An 18,670-nucleotide genomic window follows, 5' to 3' on the forward strand; every position below is an offset into this window, starting at 1 on the left:
AATAATAAGTTATAAGTTTAAATTGTATAAAAAACTAGAAATTTCATTCAATTATTTTATATCTATAATTATCTATTTTATATATAGCGTATATTTTGTATATACATATATATTCATATATATATGTAATTACATATTATATATACCATAATATTACAGAGTGTTATTTTAAAACATTATAAAAATTATTATGGAAACTAAATTTTGATTAATAATAAATAATATAATAAATATATTTTTATAATTTTCATTAATGTAAATAAATGTACATGTTAATAATTGTGAATATAATTGAAAATAACATACTATATAATATAGAATAAGTAATAATATAGAATAAGTGTCCTTGTTCTATATTGCAATTATTGATGCATTGTATTTCAAAGCTATTGACATTAACTAAATCTTACGTAAATATCAAAGATAATATTTATATTTAACTTAATCAAATATATTTCATTGTAATAGTAAGAAGACAATACAAACAAATAAAAAGAATATTATAAAATGAATATATTAATACTAATAAATACTACACAATTTATAAAATTTAAAAAAATTTTTTTTTCTAATGATATAAATTTTATTTTTATATATCTATTTTTATAAATGTATGACTTTTTTTATACATATATGTATTTTTTTACAATTAAATACACAATGTCTGCTATTAATTATTATTATCAATTATTTTATATATAATTACATTATGAAAGATACTTATCAATATAATGTAATATTTCAAAAACAACTTCAACCATAATAAGAATAATAATCATCCATTCTAAACGAATGTGATGACGATCGCTTAAATGTGAAGATAAAATTGCTACAAGCTCCACACAATGATTTAATTTTTCATTTATTACCTATAAAATAAAATTAAAATTTATTTTCATATTACATAAATATTTATCTTGAATTATCCATAATGAACCATAATGAAAAATCTTCATTTTATATTTTATATTTATTTTGATAAAGAATATGAGTATATAGAACATGAAAGTATAAATATATGTAAAGAATTACTTATTTTTTGTTATATTAAAAATTTTTATATTTTATTTACAAATTTATATTAAATAATTAATTTAATAATTTTTTTATACTTACTCTTGTGCGTTTTGCAATATTAAAATACGAACAAGTTTCCTGATAAAGTTGTTCCAAATCTTCCCTTTCCCAATAGAAATCTGGAATATCTAATAAATCTGAGCTCAAATTAATAGAATGCCGCAATGCAAATAATTCCCCTTGTTTTTTTAATACTTCATGTTGAGTCATTTTTAACTTTTTACCAGCTTTTAAATCTTCAGTAACAAATTCTATGGAATCTATATAATTATCTAAAGATGCTTCCCATATGCCTAATTTGACTGATTGTGCAATTGCATTAGAAAATGTATACTTATCTAATTTTGTTGCATCTAAAGCTAAAATAATGTTACCATTTTTTATATGATTTCTTTTTCTGCAAAATATTTTATTTTAAGTGAATATACTGTTTTTACATATATAAAAATAAAATTATAAAATTATTGTAAAAATGAAATTTGAATCTCTTAAATTATTACCCATGTTCTGCATAATTGTAACACATCACTTCACTCTCAGATTGTACATCATAGTCCATATAACGATTTTGTTCATATTTTTTTAAGAATTCTAATAAATTTTCACATTCAAGTTCAGAAATATTCCACATTACTATGGTACCTTCTCGAAAAAAGAAAATTTCTCTTGGTTCATGGTTTACTTCATATTTTGCCACAGCATGTATAACATCTGGTAAAGCTGTAAGAATAATCTAAATAAAGTAAAACCTAATGATATATATTATTCTTATATATTTAATGATTTTTTTAAATTGATTTTTTAGATTGGGAAATATAGGATTTTAAAAAAAATAAAATAAACAACTATATTTGTATATATTTGTTTAAAGATATATAAATATTTAATAATATATATATTTTAAAAATTATATAAAATTTATAATATATAAAATATTATCATCATTGAAAATACAAAAATTTATTAAAATTGTTGCATATATTTTTTTATATAATTATATAAATTATATAATTGTACAAAATATACATTTTTTAAATATATAGTAAATATTTTTTTTATATATTGTTTTTTAATATAATTTTAATTTTAATTTTAATATAATTTTAATTTTAATATAATTTTAATTATTTTAATATAATTACATTAATAATATTTTATTATCTATATGCTATAAATTTGTTGAAACATATTGTTTATATAAAAATTTTTATTAACTAAAATATAATAATAAAATATATTATAAAATTAAAAGGATATAATAAAATATACTTATAATCCATTATAATCCATTATAATCAATTTATAATTATTTATAATCAATATTTTAAAAAAATTTAATATTTAATCAAATAAAATATATATATTAATATTAATATTTAATCAAATAAAATATATATATTAATATTAATATTAATATATATTAATATTAATATTTAATCAAATAAATATAAACATAAAAAATATAATATATATAAATACACATATTACCTAGAAGAAAAATATTAATAATATATTATATATTATGTATGAAATATAAGTGTAAAATTAAAACATAAAAAAATATTAACTTTACATTTAATTGAAAGAAAGGATATTTAAAAAATATTTAAATGGGTGTTTTATATATAATTATTTATGATATAGATGAATATTAGAATGGATATTAGAAATATTATGTATAAATATTATGCTATATAAACTAATTAAATTTGATTTTAGTTAATAGTTCAATATAGTCATTATAATAAAATAAAATTTTATTTAATGTATTATTCTATGTATTATTAATAGTTAAGATTTCATTTTTAATCTACTAAAAATGGACTGTCACATGCACCTAATCCTGTTGCAACACCACCCTCATTAGCAGTAGCTAACTTTGTTCGTAACATATGACCACTTTGTTTGTTAACATATACATTATTTTCATCTGCTATTATAACACCAAAGATTCCTAATTCAGAAACTAATTCTTGCAGTTCAGTATCTATATTAATTTCAGGTCTAACCATATAACTTTTATGAATTGGAGGATGAATTTTATCCATAAGAATCCAAGCTACTCTATCTTGCTTATTTTTTACAGATTCTAAGAAATGTTTTATATCTAATCCATATTTATTATTACAACCTCCTTCCCGTTGAGGTTTTAATACAAAACGATGTGGGTCTGAGATTCCCATTTCTATAGCAGCATCTCCATGTTCATCAAAGTCTAATCCATAAAGTTCTATACAAAATAATATAATATTTCAATTCATGTTTCAGTATCATATATTACTAATAAAATAATTCACTTACCAGTGAATATTTCTGTAATCTCTGCACATGTTTTTTCATTTTTTAAAAATCTACTAATTACACCTGGCTTTGCAAGAGTTTGTTGAACTTTTTTAGTTCCTGCTAAATGATACTGAATAGTAGGACACTTAATTGCTAAAGATCTTTCTATTAGTAATCTTACTTCCCATTCTTTTTGTGTGTGATATTGTCCAGGTTCATAACCACACCTATAATACACTACAGCTACAATATAATTATCTACTATCAATTCTTTCTTGTAGCCCAATTTAGCAGTAGCTGTTAATTGTGTTAAATTTCTACGAATGATTCTGACATTTGGATTTTGTTTTCTAATTTCAAATTCATGAAAACGTTGATCACAAATATTATATGTAATATCTTCAATGACAAACAAAATTACTGCTCTGCAAGAGATAAAATTGAGTATTAAAATATGTTAATTAAATGTTTTTTTAAATTTAACTATCAAAGTCAATTTTTTATTATTAAAAATATTAATAAGAAACATACTGTTGATTTCCATACATCATCCATGCTTTAATCATACTTGAACATATTATTTGTAATGCATTATTTTCTGGAAGATTTTTTATTTCTTTATGGTAACCAAGCTCTTTTAAAACAAACTTATGTAATTCAGTTGAAGCAGGTCCTAACCAACCAAAGCCAGATGCAATTGTATTTATTTCAACTTGTTTCCAACAACAATATATATTCTTATTTTTATCTTTTTCTGGACAAGTTGTATCCAACATTAAATCTGAACGTAATATACCAAGAGATATTTTTTGTACTGATCCTCCTTCATTGTTTATAATTTTACAAATTTCAAATAATTCTTTAGTAAAATTATCAACTTTAATTGTTTCTTCTAACGTTTCTTTTAAAAAATTATAATCTTGAGCAACTCTATGTATAAGCATATTTAATATTACTTGAATCTGACAAGCATTTATAAATTCTTTTCTAGGAAATGGAGATGGCATTAGAATAAATGGTGCAAATTGTAGGACATTTCTATTAAAATTTTGTTTAGATCTCATACACATTCCATGCATGAGTGCCCAATCTTTTGTTTTTTCTATTAATTCTTCAATCTCTTTTTTAGACGAAGGTAAACATAATGTTGAATCCATAGTTATTTCTTTCTTAATTTAAATGCTTAAAAAAACTATTCAAATTATAGATTTTAAATTTGAATTATATGAATTTAAATTATTATACATACATACTTATTTACTTCTTGTATTAGGTTTACGACTCATATATTTATATACGTATGTGATTAATTCATGACCTTTATAGTAGATATATATCATAAATAATTCATCTGTATATAATACTCGGGTCTGATGTTGAAAACTTGTAAATAAATAAAACTGTAAATATTCAAATATTTTTATTTACTTTACATAGATATTTTATATATATAATTTAAATATATTCTGATATAATATCTTTATGCGATTTTATATTTGTAAATCTTAAGAATATCATAGAAATACTGATAAAAAATAATATTATAAAATAATTTTAATATAATGAAATATTATATTAAACGGCAACGAAGAATTAAAATATAATTTAAACATAACCTAATATTATCATAACATTTTCTTTTATTCTTTTTCAAGGTTATTAAAATTTAACGAACTAATATTATTATATTTTTTTTTTGTTATTTATATATTATAAAGCAATAAGAAAAAATCTCAAAAATTTATAAAGTGTAGATTTTTAATAAATAATATAATATTTTATTTTTTCTAACTTAATTTAAATCTAAATATTCTTTTTTATTATCTGTTATATATATATATAATGAAATATTTCAGATAAATATAATATTATATAATAATTCTTATTTTAATGAAAATAGTTTTTTAACAAATTAAATTATCTTTTAATAAAATCTATCATTCATCTTATTAAATAAATTATTATTTCATGTTATATTTAGTTTTTATATTACATTTAATTTTATATATTACATTTATTTTTATTGCTATTATAATATTTTAATCATTAAATCTTATTAGTATTTTAAATCTTATTTATTTTATTTAATATAGTAAAAGTATAATTATATTTACATAAATATAAATAATAAGCATATTATCTAAATAATATAATAATTTATTTATAACAAAAGAATTAATTTATCAATAAGAAATTTATTTATTAATCACTTTTAAAAAATAAATATATTATAAAAAATATTTTTAATCAATTTTTTTAAATTATATGTATTATATGTACATGTGTGTGTATTATATATAATACACTAATTTACATGCACATTAAATACATGATAAATAATTTTAGAAAGATATAAAAGAACAAAAAAATTAAGTAATTTAATTATAAAATTTTATATTATTAATTTTTTAAAACAGTATTATATTTATGAAATATTTTAAGAACAAACTTAAAAACTATTAACTTATTATTATATATATTAATATATTATATATATTAATATGTATATATTAATATATATATTAATATATTATATATATTATTTTATTTATCATACATATTAAATTATAATTAGATAAAAATTTTTTTTACAATTTTATTTTATTAAAAAATTTCTCATATTTCTCTTATTAAATCCATCTTATATTATATATTTTAAAGAATAATTTAATTATTAAAATGAAATAATTATAAAATAATTAATAAAATAATGAATATGTTTTATCATTGTAAAGAATATTATACTTTAAAATATATAACTAAAATATAAAAATAATTTATATATATTCTTACTTGTAATTTTTATCAAAAATAAATTTAATTTTAATATACTCACAACTTGTTGATGTATTTATACTACTTGGCATGTATAAATTTTGTTCAATGAGACCTTCCACTAAAGATTCTAAATTATATTCTTCTGAAGTAGACAATGCTTTCATACGATATGACTACAAAAAAAATAGAATTCTTATTAAATTATCAGATAATTAATTTATTAAGTTTATCAGACATTGAGATATTTTAGAAAATATATTATAGGAAAGAATTATTATAAAATATATTTACTTACAGTATTAATTTCTTCATAAGTAGAAAGAGATTTTCTTTTTTTGGGTCTTTTCTTCAATTGAACAGAAGAATAATTATTTTGATTCTCAAATAATTTTAAATTAGACTTAATTTCTTTAAATCGAACTTTGGTAGTATGTAATGAATTTTTATGATATAACTGTAAACTGAATTTTGTCATAAATACATGTGTTGTTAATGCATCATTACATGATGTGAAAATAGTATTAATTTTTCTATAAGTATCAAAATTAATATTATTTCTACATATCGAAGTAATATATCTATGTATCATGCAATTCATTCTAAAAAAATATTTTTACAAGTTTTTTTTAATTTGTTTAACAAATATGAAATAAATATTTCATTAAATTTTTTTTATTATTTTTTATTTCAATTAAAAATTGAATATCTATGCTTTATTTTTAATAATAAACTTAATAATATTTATGTTAGAAATAAACGAATTTGTGAGTTTATAAATTGCAACGTGACATACTTACATACTATAGTACAGTACAAAAATATATACAATATTAAAAAAAATATTAAGTAAGAATAAGAATGAATATTAGAAATTAAAATAGTTATAATACAAATAATTTTTACAAATATATTCAACATAGTTTTGATTAAGAATTTTAAAGTATCATTTATTATAATTAAAAATTTTTATCATTTTAAGAAATTGTAATATACATGTATATTTTTATTTTTAATAGATTTTATTTTTATAACAAAATTTTATAATAAAAAATATTAAGATTTTTTGATATTTTAACATAAAATACTTTGATTAAAATTTATTTACAATATTATAAAAATATTAATATATTATTAAAATATTTATTATAAAAATTACAATTTATTATAAAAATATTATATTATAAAAATATTTATTATATGTTTCTATTATTGTATTTATTATAATTTTATAATTAAGAATTATTTAGAAAAATTATTATTTATTTTATTAATATATTTTAATATATTTAATATATTTAATATATTTAATATATTTTATATTTGCTATTTAAATTATTTTTCATTTATTTATATTTTTATATTTTTTATATTTCATTATTTTCATTATCATATCAAATTTTTCTGTAGTAAAAATAACTAAAATAAATATTATATAATTAAATTCAAGGAATTATATTTATATTTATTTATATTTTTTATTTATATTTACTTATATTTATACGATATTACATTATTTTGGACATATATTATGCTTTCATGAGAAGTCACCTTTTTTCTAAATGCGTATCTAAACAGAACACATGATCTTCGTTGTTGTAACGTAGTAAAAAAAACTACCAAAATGTCAAGAAGACATTATCATGTATTTTCGATCGAGTATCGCACAATCTAAACTAAAAATTATATTTTATTAAACATATTTTTCAAGAAAGTATGGCACTTACACGAAATCTTACTTGTAAATTAAAATGCTATTTATTAAAAGTACCGAAAAAAATTTGTTTGTATCACGTAAGGCATATTAGGTAAACGTTTATATATTAATTCATTAATTCAATAAAATAAAATATTAAATATATATATATATTTTTTTTCAAATATATATATAATGAAATTAAATTTTATTAAATTATAATTATATATTGTTAATGTTATATAATTTTTGTTTTCAAAAATATTTTGATTAATTAAAAATTTTATATATAATTTTTTATAACAATTTTATGTAATTTATTTCATATATATATATGTATGTATATATATATATAAATACATATTATATAACTATATATTATCCAAAAATAAAAAATATTAACTTAATACATTATTGTATATTTTAATTTTTTAAAAATTAGACTGATTATATTAAATATATGCGTTTTATATATATATATATATATTTATATAATTATTTATATATAATATATAATATATAATATATTTATTATAGATTGGCAGAAGTAGGAAAATTGGAAACACCAAAATTACAAGGAAAATATGAAACTGGTCAATTAATTCTACACAGAGTATTTGGTTATCGTGGTGTAATATTGTTTCCTTGGACAGCACGGGTTTATGATAGAGATATTCCAAATAAAAAAGAAAGGTAAATTTTTTATTTAATAATTAAGTTTATATTATAAGAAACTATATAAAAATTCTATTTTAATTTAGAAACACAAATGATCATTACAATAGTGTGGGAAAAGAAGTAAAAGGAAGAACTCATACATTTTATCAGGTATTAATTGACCAAAGAGATTATCCTTTTATAGTAAGTATAATTAATGAATATAACACAAGGATATTTTAATCTAGATAATTATTTTTTAATCAAGTATTGAAAAAAAATAATTCATATAAAAAAATTTAACATATTTATTAATAGTTAATATTAATATTTTAAAAATATTTTCTACACAAAAATGAAAAAATATAGAAATTAGACTTTTTAATTTTCTAGAGTAGAATATCTTTTTAGATATATAGAAAAAAAATTGATATTATAAATCATTATCATATATTTACATGTGTAGCGTGCTCAAACAGAAGCTGTAACCTTTTTGAGTAATCATGAAAGTAGTCATAGTTTATATACAGTACCAGGATTGGATTATGTTGCTCATGAAGATATTTTACCGTATACTACAAACGAAAAAACTGCATTGCAGCATGAATTATTTGACAAATTCTTAGCATATAATCCCAATCAAGAGCCATGTTTTGTGGCACAAGAAACACTCAGAGCATGGCAAAAAAAAAATCATCCATGGTTGGAATTATCAGATGTACATAAAGAAACTACTGAAAATATTCGTGTTACTGTTATTCCATTTTATATGGGTTATAGAGGAAATCAAGCTACAGCTGCACATTGGGTAATTATTATAATACAAAATATTAAAAAATAAAAATTAAAATTATATAATAATTTACAAACAGAAAATTTAAAAAAATATTCTAGCAAACATATAGAATGAAAACTCATATGTTTTTGAGTTACCAATAATTTTGTATACTAATAATATAAGTATATGTTTTATATTTGAAAATACTCTCATATTTCAATTTAAATTTATTGAATTAATTTTTATGAAATTTTATAAAAAACAATATATTCTTCATCACTAAATGGTTTAAAAGATATGTTTAGGTTTAAAAGATCTGGGATGCTTATCAAATAACTTGTTAAAGACTTGGAAATTTGAAAAAGTTTGCAGTTCTGTAAGTAGTTAAGGTATTCAACATATGGAAGTTCAAGAATAACATATAACTTTGATAGATATTAAAAATTTGCAAGAGAATTCTTTGTTTTCAGGCTGCATACAACATATGGAAGCTCATAAGATACTTACATTACTTATATACATACAAAATTGTTGGTAACTCAAAAACTGGTGAGTTTTTGATCTATGTATTTATTAGGATTTCTTATTTAATTTATTATATAGTATTTATTATATATATTCTAAATTGATTTTTTAACATTTTATATATTGTATAATACAAGATGTAAGTTAAGTTTGACCAACTTTAATTATTTCACGAACAAGAAAAAAATATAAAAATATAAAAATATAGAAAGAAATCTATATTTATTGAAATAATGCTTAAAAAATAGAAATAATCAAATATCATAATAATCTAATTTAATTCATTTTAATATTATTTTTAAAATATCCGTACTTATTTAATTTTTGTAAATTTATTTTAATATTATAGAGTTGTTATTTCAATGTTATAAAATTATAAATATAGTATTATAAAATTCATATGAATATATCGTGAATCGCGAGTTGGTCAGGCTTAAGATAAATAATTCTACACTGATTAAATAAAATATTTAGTGGCGTTATTGCATTCGTCTGGAAAATTTGGGCGATTTGAGCGTACAATTACGTGAAAGACATTGGAGGATATTTAGTCTTTCTGGTACATTGGAAACTGTTCGAGGACGAGGAGTAGTTGGTCAGGAACCTGTTTTATCAAAAATGTTACCTGCTTTTCAATATAGTAGTCATGTGAGTTTACAAGCTGCAAGTGGACATATGTGGTATGTATTTTATTAATACTTTAGATTCATAATAGAAATCTTTCTATTATGAAAATTGTTTTAAATATTTTAATATGTAATATTTTAAGAAATATTTTGTTATTTTTTAAAAATAATAATATTCAATAGTATTTAAATTTCATATATATATTTCATATATATATTTAACAAAATTAATAAAATAATGAATTTAATAAAATATTATTTCTTTTAAATTTACATAGAATATATTGTAATGACTGTTAATTAAGTGAAAAAAAAGAATATTAATTGTAAAAATATAAAAAAAAATGTAAAATAAAATTGTTAAAAATTTTCTAAGTTAATTTTATATTTAAAAAAAATTTTAATTATATAATATCATTTTAGGGGTACATTTAGAATGGAAAGAGAAGATGGGTATGCATTTGATTGTAGAATTCCACCATTTTCTTTGGAATCAAAAATAGAAAAACCACCTTCAAATATGAATTCTTAATTATGTAACGTCCCATGAGAAGTAATAATTATTTTGATATACTGAAAATTAATGAATAATATAACTTGATATATATGACTCTTATATAGTAATATTTATATTGGTTGTACTATTTGATTATAAATACTATGAGTAGAATTTAAGCTATGTAGTTTTTGGTATGCAGTAAATTTATAACAAACAATTTTTTCGTATTATTTAACATGTTATTTTAGATAAGATCAGTTATAGATATATAAATAAAATATAATTGTATAGATACATTTTCTGTTCATCCTGTAATTAATATAAGAATAAAAAAAATATAATTTCTTTAAATATTTTTAAATTTATGAAATGTCAATGTAAGATTAATAAATCTCGTATATTAAGCTTATATTGACATATATATATAAATATATGATATATTATGGGTGAATTTTTAAATATTTAATATTGAATAATATTTTTAATAAATTAAATATGATTATAGAAATATATTTGAAAACAAAAGAAATTAAATTTCTTTATTAATTAGTTCATACTTAATTGAATTAATTTATACTGAAATTGTAACTAATATTTTCTATATAAAAAATTAAAATTTTCAAAAAATTATATGTCAATAATTTATAATATTTTTTTTTCAATTTTAATGAAAAATTTTTTCATTAAACTATTAAAAGAGTAAAAGAGGTTAAAATACATACATATATTGTACAAATATTGACTATTTATATATTTATATATATATATTTTAAATTATAATATTCTAATTGATGTATAAGTGTTTTATGATATCAAATCAAAGCTTTTTTTTTTCATAATTATATTAAAATATTTTATTTTTTTCAAATTGTTTTGGAAATTGAAGCCAAAAGTTAAATCGTAATTTTTATTTCCTCTTTTATTTTCTATTAAATATAAATATTCATTTTTCAATTCAATTTTACAATATATTTTTATTTTTATTTAAATTATAAATATAAATTCTATTTAAATATTTATATTTTTGATTTGTTTAAAAATTTATAAATTAATATGAAAAAGAAGTCTTTTAAAAGAAATACAAGTTTGATTGGTTATTTCTAATGAGGATAATACAATCGTACAAATAAACACGCATATTGGCCAAAAGTATCACATCTACAGATAAGATCATATAACATCGTGTGTAAGTGACTAAAGAAGGGGAATATTCCCTTTGCCTCTGTGCCGTCTCACGGACTTCTTTCTAGTTCCTTATAGTAGATAATATTATCTTTCTTGTTCCGTCTATCAAACGAATGAAATGTATGTAACAAAAGTGGTATGCTTCTGTGATTTCTGAACTTTGTATAGTACTTAATCGAAATTCTTAATCGAATCTATTAAAATTAAAGCAAGAAGGATTCGTACATAACGATGGTTGCCTGTGAGTTATCTTTTTATTTATATTTATACATTCAATTTTCATATTTCTTTCTAATATGATAGTTGTAATACATATAAAGAAAAATCGAACTTTTCGATGTAGCGAAGATTAAGTTCTACATTTTGTTTAGCCACTCCCTGTTTTTATGAACTATTATGATATTGATAAATGCTGTTAATAAAATGTTTATTTTTCAAAAAGATTAAAATTAATTGATTTCTGATTTTAAATATTTAAACGAAAGAGTTTTTTTTAGAATATTTATAATTATAATTTCTCAATTAAATTAAAAATATATTTTCGATAAAAAATATATACATATTTTACATACATAATATACATATTAAAATATAATGTATGCTATTTTCAGAAACTTGTTAAGATATTTTGTTAAGAAAATTAAACATTATTTTTCTTAATTTATAATTATTATTATTAAATATTATAAATATAAATTATATATTAATTTTATTTTTAAGCAGCAGGTATTTTAACATCAGAAATTCTAAATCAATTACGTGCAAAATTTTATGAAGATAATCGCAATACTTTGGCACAAAATGTATGTACAAGAACTAATCCCTTGGAAGTTTGTGTTTCCCGAAAAGTTTTGCAAGAAACACAACATGTATTTACTCACAAGATTACAACAGAAGGAAAACCTATTACAAATCAAAAAAATTCTGGTCGATGCTGGATATTTTCTACTTTAAATGTTATAAGAAGTGCCTTTATGAAGCAATACAATTTAGATGAGTTTGAGTTTAGCCAAGCTTATTTATTCTTTTGGGATAAGGTTTTTATTATATTAATAATATTGCATAATATATATATATATATATATATATATATAGGTTTTTATATTTATAAATATATTTTTTATTATATAGATTGAACGGTGTAATTATTTTTTACATAATATTGTAAAAACTGCTAAAAGAAATGAACCAGTAGAAGGTCGATTAGTTTCATTTTTGTTACATGATCCTATTTGTGATGGAGGTCAATGGGATATGGTTGTCAATCTTATAAATAGACATGGTCTTGTTCCTAAAATCTGTTTCCCAGAATCATATAATTGCGAGTCTAGTTCACGTATGAATACTATTTTAAAAAGTAAACTGAGAGAATATTCCAAAGTTTTAAGAGATTTAGTATCTCGTGGTGCAACAGATGAAGAATTAGAAGCTCAGATTTTGGAACAAATGGTTGTAATTTATCGAATAATTGGTATTTGTTTAGGTATACCCTCAAAAACAATCACTTGGGAATATTATGATAAGGCAAAGAATTATAATTGCATTGGACCTATTTCACCAGTAGAATTTTATGAAAAATATGTGAAACCTTATTATAATGTAGATGATAAAGTATGCTTAGTAACTGATCCTAGACCATCTAATCCATATGGAAAACTTTATACCATAGACTGTTTAGGAAATGTTTGTGGTGGACGACTTACACTATATAATAATCAACCACCTGAATTATTAATGAAATTATGTGCAGAAAGTATAAAACAAAATGAACCTGTATGGTTTGGATGTGATGTAAACAAACGATTAATAGCTAAACAAGGTATACAAGATATGAGAGCATATGATTTTGAATTAATGTTTGGAACTGATATCCAAGTTAATCTTACAAAAGCAGATAGGTTACTTTATGGGGATTCTATGATGGTGCATGCAATGGCATTGACAGCTGTTTCAATTGATGTAAGTTAAAAAATTTTTATAAAAAATTTATACAAATATATTGATATTTTTTTGATTAATTTATATCAAAAAACATTTTTTTTATTTTAAAAAGTTATATAGTGTGTTATTTATATAATGTATTATTTATGAATATAGCATGATCAACTTCTCTTCTTTCCATTGCTATTTGTGTTATTCTTTGATTCCTGAATTATTTAATTAAATCTCAATGTTCAGATCAAATATATAGATATTTATTATATTCATAAAATTAATTTTATGTAAAGTAAAATTTTTTAAAAAAATTTAAATTTTTTTTTATTTTTTTCCACAAATTTCATTTACTATAATTTTCTATTATTTGTAATATACATATAATATTTGTATTTTTTTATTATTTATTTATTGAATTATATATTATTATTATATTATATAATTTAAGTATAGTATACAGGATAAATTTTTGATTAAATTATATGTTAAGTACGTATCAAATTATATATCAAATATTTTTTAATATTATTAAAAATTAAAGACATATGTAAATATTTATGTTTAATGATACATTATTGAATTAAATTATTTATTGAAACTTATAAGTTATAATTTTTTTTTAGAATGAAGGTAAAATTAAACAATTTCGAGTAGAAAATTCTTGGGGTGATGATCAAGGACAAAAAGGATATTTATTATTAACAGCTGATTGGTTTTCTGAATTTGTTTTTGAAGCAGTCATTGATAGAAAACTAGTACCCGAGAATGTTTTGGATGTATTTAAACAAGAACCTATAACTTTACCTGCATGGGATCCTATGGGTACACTTGCTCACTGATAATAATGTAAGCTTAAATTACTTCAAGATGGGATATTTTAGTTAACAAAAGTGTGTATATAATATTAAAAATTGAACATCAAATAAAATTTTAAGCACATTGGTACAGAAAAGTACAATAAAATAAGACTTTAACACTTTTATAGTTCATTAACAACAATTAAAATAATTCTAGAGAATTAAATTATGATTTGAATTATCTAATGCTCTTTCAGATATAAAATAATATATATTGCTGTAATTAATAAAATATTAAAACTGTATATTTAACATAGTTCCTAAAATTTAAGATGATCATGTGTATAATTTCGTTTTTAACTTATAGTTTAGATATATTTACAAATAATAACTGTTGTTTTTTTTTCTTCTTTTTTTTTTTTTTGTTACATTAAATGTCGCGCGCGTGCACATACACACACACACACACTTAAATACATAAGTTAAATATATTTAAGAATGCAGAGAAGCCAAAAAAATTAAAAATTCCATTATAGAAATATTCTAAATATTCATATATGATAAAAGCCATGAAATTTATTTAAAAAATTTCAAGAAATTTCGTAGCATTTAAATTCATATTTAAATATTATTCATATATTACATTTCTGTTTCAAATGTTTGCAAATTAAAAAGACTTAATAATTGTATGAAGATTAATAAAAATGTTGAAAATATATATGTTTATTAATTTTAATTTAACAGAATATAATATTTTTTATTAACATTTATTTAATAATTACAAAAAATACATTTTTGAAAACAATATTTTCATATTATTTATTTTTAAACATAAATATCAAATTTAATTAGCCTAATTTTAAACTATTTTTAAAGATTTTATGAAATTAATATTGATTACTAAGTTTTATGCCGTTCTTTTTGTATTTTATAACAATATTTAAGTTTTGCCCATATACCTTGACACATATTTTGTAAACGAATATCATTCTGATTTATAGAAAACTTATAAATATGCTTTACTATCTGTTTTGGGGTTTTTAACTGACCTTGTTGAATCAAACTTAAAGCAATATATAATTTACAACGAGCAACTAGAAAAGGATCTCTAAGACGAAGCGCCAGTTCAAATTGTTTTATGGAAATTTTTCCTGCTATTTCAGCCTGCATAAGAAAAAATATTATGTTTAAATAAAATTTCATATTTTTTCTTAAATTATTCCAAAAATTACTATAAATCAATCAAATTTTATTTATTATTTTTTAATATATTTCATAAGAATAGAAATTACGCAATATTGAAATTCTTCTCCTAAAGCAGAAAATGCTCCACCTAAAGTAGATAACCAAGACATAGCATGATCAACTTCTCTTCTTTCCATTGCTATTTGTGTTATTCTTTGATTCCTAAAGTTAAATTTCATTTTACTGTACAATTTCATAACATTGAAATAAAAAGATTTTGATTAAATCAATATTTGAAATCTTACCATTTGTAATCTAAGAATTGTTTTCCTGGCATTCGCAATTTTATTAGAATCATTTTTGAATCTACTTTATTTAATAATTTGTATGTTAAGTATTGTAATAATTTTTTAAATGCAGCCTTTCGATATGTTTGTGAATTTATTAACGTTGTAATATATGCTGATATAATATAGGCATTAAATCCTTTTCTGTTTAAGGAATTTCTATTTACTTGTACTACATTACTTTCATTGACATTGTTCATATTAATATTTGTTTGATATATACTTTTAGTTTCTCTTGCTTTTTGTTCGTATTTAATCACAGAATAATATGTAATAATAATGCTATCGAAAATTGTGCTGCCTTTATGTATAATTAATTTTATTGAATCATCCATTTTTTTTATTCAGTATATGACAATAAATGACTTTTTAAATAAATGACAATATTGCTTCATTATATATGAAGTCATTACTATATAATAATATAAATTATACATATTAAAAATTTATATCACAAATATTGTTTCCACTAACACTATACGTTTTTTGTAAATATTGGTTATAAATTTTATATAAATAAATTTGATGACAGTATTTAATTTGTAAAAAAATTGTACTGATTGTTTCTATTTTTAACATTTCCAAAACATTTTTTTTATGTCTTGTCTTTTACGCAAATTTTTGAGTTAACAATTTAAGGTTAGAAATTAATTCGATATACGCGTGTTAATGATAACAAGATGGTAGAGATGATAATATTAAAATGATGCAAGTTACTATAATTAAAATTAAAACAATAGCATTTTCATTTTTGAAATTATTAATTTTTAAACTTAGGTTTAAGTATCTTACACATGTACACACACATACATATATATATAAATATATATAAGCTTTATGATATGTACTATGAATTCCTATTAAATGTATTATAAGAAATATATAAGATATATCTATTTATATTAATTTTCAATAATATAAATGATTAAATATTATTTAGAATATACATACATCTTTGAACGGCAATTGTAATAATAATTGTAGTAATAATTTTATTTTTACATGTTTAGTTATAAAATTTATTAAAATCTAAGTTTCTATTGACATACACGTATATATATATATATAATATTCATGATGACATCGATACATAACATTTAAAAAATTAAATATTTATTCATTAATTATTCACATATGAATTATTCGATCTTTAATAATTCTTTAATAAAATGAATTAGATTAAATTATATTTTGGTAAATAAAAGATATAGTTTAGAAAAAGAAATGGTATATATCTTATAATACAAAAAATAAGAATAGTAAAATAAGATTAATTAAAAAATGTGCATAATATTTATATATGTCAACATGATTTAAAAAATTTATTATATTGAAAATATTTGTTAATAAATTACAAATATTATTTCACTTTTTTTTATTTAATCATTTTGAATGATGCAATCTTATTGGTTGTTTATCATTGTATATACATCAACGGTTATCAACGTAAGCAAAATATATATGTAATGATATAAAGTATATTAATAATATAATAATAAATATTAATAATATAATATAAAATAAAAATAAATAATATAAAATATTTAAAATTAAAAATCATTATCAAAATAATACATACACACACACACACACACACATACATCAATTGTATAATTACTTGATTAATAATATAAATCATAAATTATACAATTCAAAATATATTTTGATTATTATATATTTTATACTATTTTATATACTATTATATAAATTGTTATTATTTCAAGTGTTGTAAGTGTTGCAATAAACTTTATATAGAAAAATTTATTTGAAATATATAGAATTGTATAATTAATTATAATTATTTATATTCCTTTTGTATTTTATATCATATATATATTTATATTTTCATTCCATAATACTTATATTTATCAATCAATAGTTTTAAAATATATTTTTATATATTATAATATATATAAATAAAAGATGTTATTGAATAATTATTTATTTAATTACAACTAATTTATAAATATTATAAAATAACTAATTATTTACATGACATTCGATTTTTAAAAATTGATAATTTTAAAATTATTCAAATATTTTTATATAATTAAAAATAAAAAAAACTATATAAAAAAATTATTTTATGTATTATTCATAATTTGAATAAGTAGAGAATTAAAATAAGATATTAGAATATATATCACAATTAAATAAAATTATGTAGTTCAGGGTAATATAAAACATGTTTTGCGCCACTGTGCGCGTTATACGATAGCGCAGTTATTGGCATTTCCCAAAATTTAACCGACCAGTCATGAACAGCAATCTGAACACACCTCTGCAACGAACCAATCAGAGAACT

General features: G+C 19.0%; 4 protein-coding genes across 9 annotated transcripts; 2 read left to right on the forward strand and 2 right to left on the reverse strand.

The window, feature by feature from the left end:
- Positions 1-652: 652 nt before the first annotated feature.
- LOC122715118 (glutathione synthetase-like) lies at positions 653-6,448 on the reverse strand. 4 transcript variants are annotated; one of them, XM_043937059.1, is made up of 9 exons: positions 6,434-6,448; positions 6,197-6,311; positions 4,614-4,760; positions 3,892-4,542; positions 3,379-3,785; positions 2,915-3,307; positions 1,578-1,797; positions 1,117-1,474; positions 653-869 (listed from the first exon to the last, which is right to left on the reverse strand). In XM_043937059.1, the coding sequence occupies exons 4-9, from the start codon at positions 4,515-4,517 to the stop codon at positions 708-710; spliced, it is 2,166 nt and encodes a 721-aa protein (XP_043792994.1). In that variant the 5' UTR covers positions 4,518-4,542; positions 4,614-4,760; positions 6,197-6,311; positions 6,434-6,448; the 3' UTR covers positions 653-707. The 4 variants fall into 4 exon arrangements, with proteins under 4 accessions (XP_043792994.1, XP_043792986.1, XP_043793002.1 ...); XM_043937051.1 differs by having other exon boundaries at positions 3,892-4,552; XM_043937067.1 differs by having other exon boundaries at positions 3,209-3,307; positions 3,892-4,760.
- Positions 6,449-7,715: 1,267 nt separating this feature from the next.
- Positions 7,716-11,133, forward strand: LOC122715143 (polymerase delta-interacting protein 2). 2 transcript variants are annotated; one of them, XM_043937087.1, is made up of 7 exons: positions 7,716-7,943; positions 8,369-8,524; positions 8,593-8,692; positions 8,955-9,296; positions 9,562-9,642; positions 9,737-9,815; positions 10,266-10,465. In XM_043937087.1, the coding sequence occupies exons 1-7, from the start codon at positions 7,852-7,854 to the stop codon at positions 10,319-10,321; spliced, it is 906 nt and encodes a 301-aa protein (XP_043793022.1). In that variant the 5' UTR covers positions 7,716-7,851; the 3' UTR covers positions 10,322-10,465. The 2 variants fall into 2 exon arrangements, with proteins under 2 accessions (XP_043793022.1, XP_043793014.1); XM_043937079.1 differs by lacking the exons at positions 9,562-9,642; positions 9,737-9,815 and adding an exon at positions 10,841-11,133 and having other exon boundaries at positions 7,717-7,943; positions 10,266-10,471.
- Positions 11,134-12,111: 978 nt separating this feature from the next.
- LOC122711914 (bleomycin hydrolase) lies at positions 12,112-14,999 on the forward strand. 2 transcript variants are annotated; one of them, XM_043931100.1, is made up of 4 exons: positions 12,112-12,342; positions 12,822-13,138; positions 13,233-14,060; positions 14,660-14,999. In XM_043931100.1, exons 1-4 carry the CDS (start codon positions 12,333-12,335, stop codon positions 14,873-14,875), a joined length of 1,371 nt encoding a protein of 456 aa, XP_043787035.1. In that variant the 5' UTR covers positions 12,112-12,332; the 3' UTR covers positions 14,876-14,999. The 2 variants fall into 2 exon arrangements, with proteins under 2 accessions (XP_043787035.1, XP_043787043.1); XM_043931108.1 differs by having other exon boundaries at positions 12,113-12,342; positions 12,825-13,138.
- Positions 15,000-15,671: 672 nt separating this feature from the next.
- LOC122712790 (uncharacterized protein F58A4.6) lies at positions 15,672-17,163 on the reverse strand. The gene is made up of 3 exons (XM_043932682.1): positions 16,324-17,163; positions 16,126-16,240; positions 15,672-15,997 (listed from the first exon to the last, which is right to left on the reverse strand). The coding sequence occupies exons 1-3, from the start codon at positions 16,698-16,700 to the stop codon at positions 15,734-15,736; spliced, it is 756 nt and encodes a 251-aa protein (XP_043788617.1). The 5' UTR covers positions 16,701-17,163; the 3' UTR covers positions 15,672-15,733.
- Between the last annotated feature and the right edge of the window lie 1,507 nt (positions 17,164-18,670).

The sequence above is a fragment of the Apis laboriosa genome, unplaced genomic scaffold (assembly GCF_014066325.1).
Source record: "Apis laboriosa isolate Shangri-la unplaced genomic scaffold, ASM1406632v1 scaffold112_cov148, whole genome shotgun sequence".
NCBI classification, from domain to species: Eukaryota; Metazoa; Arthropoda; class Insecta; order Hymenoptera; family Apidae; genus Apis; species Apis laboriosa.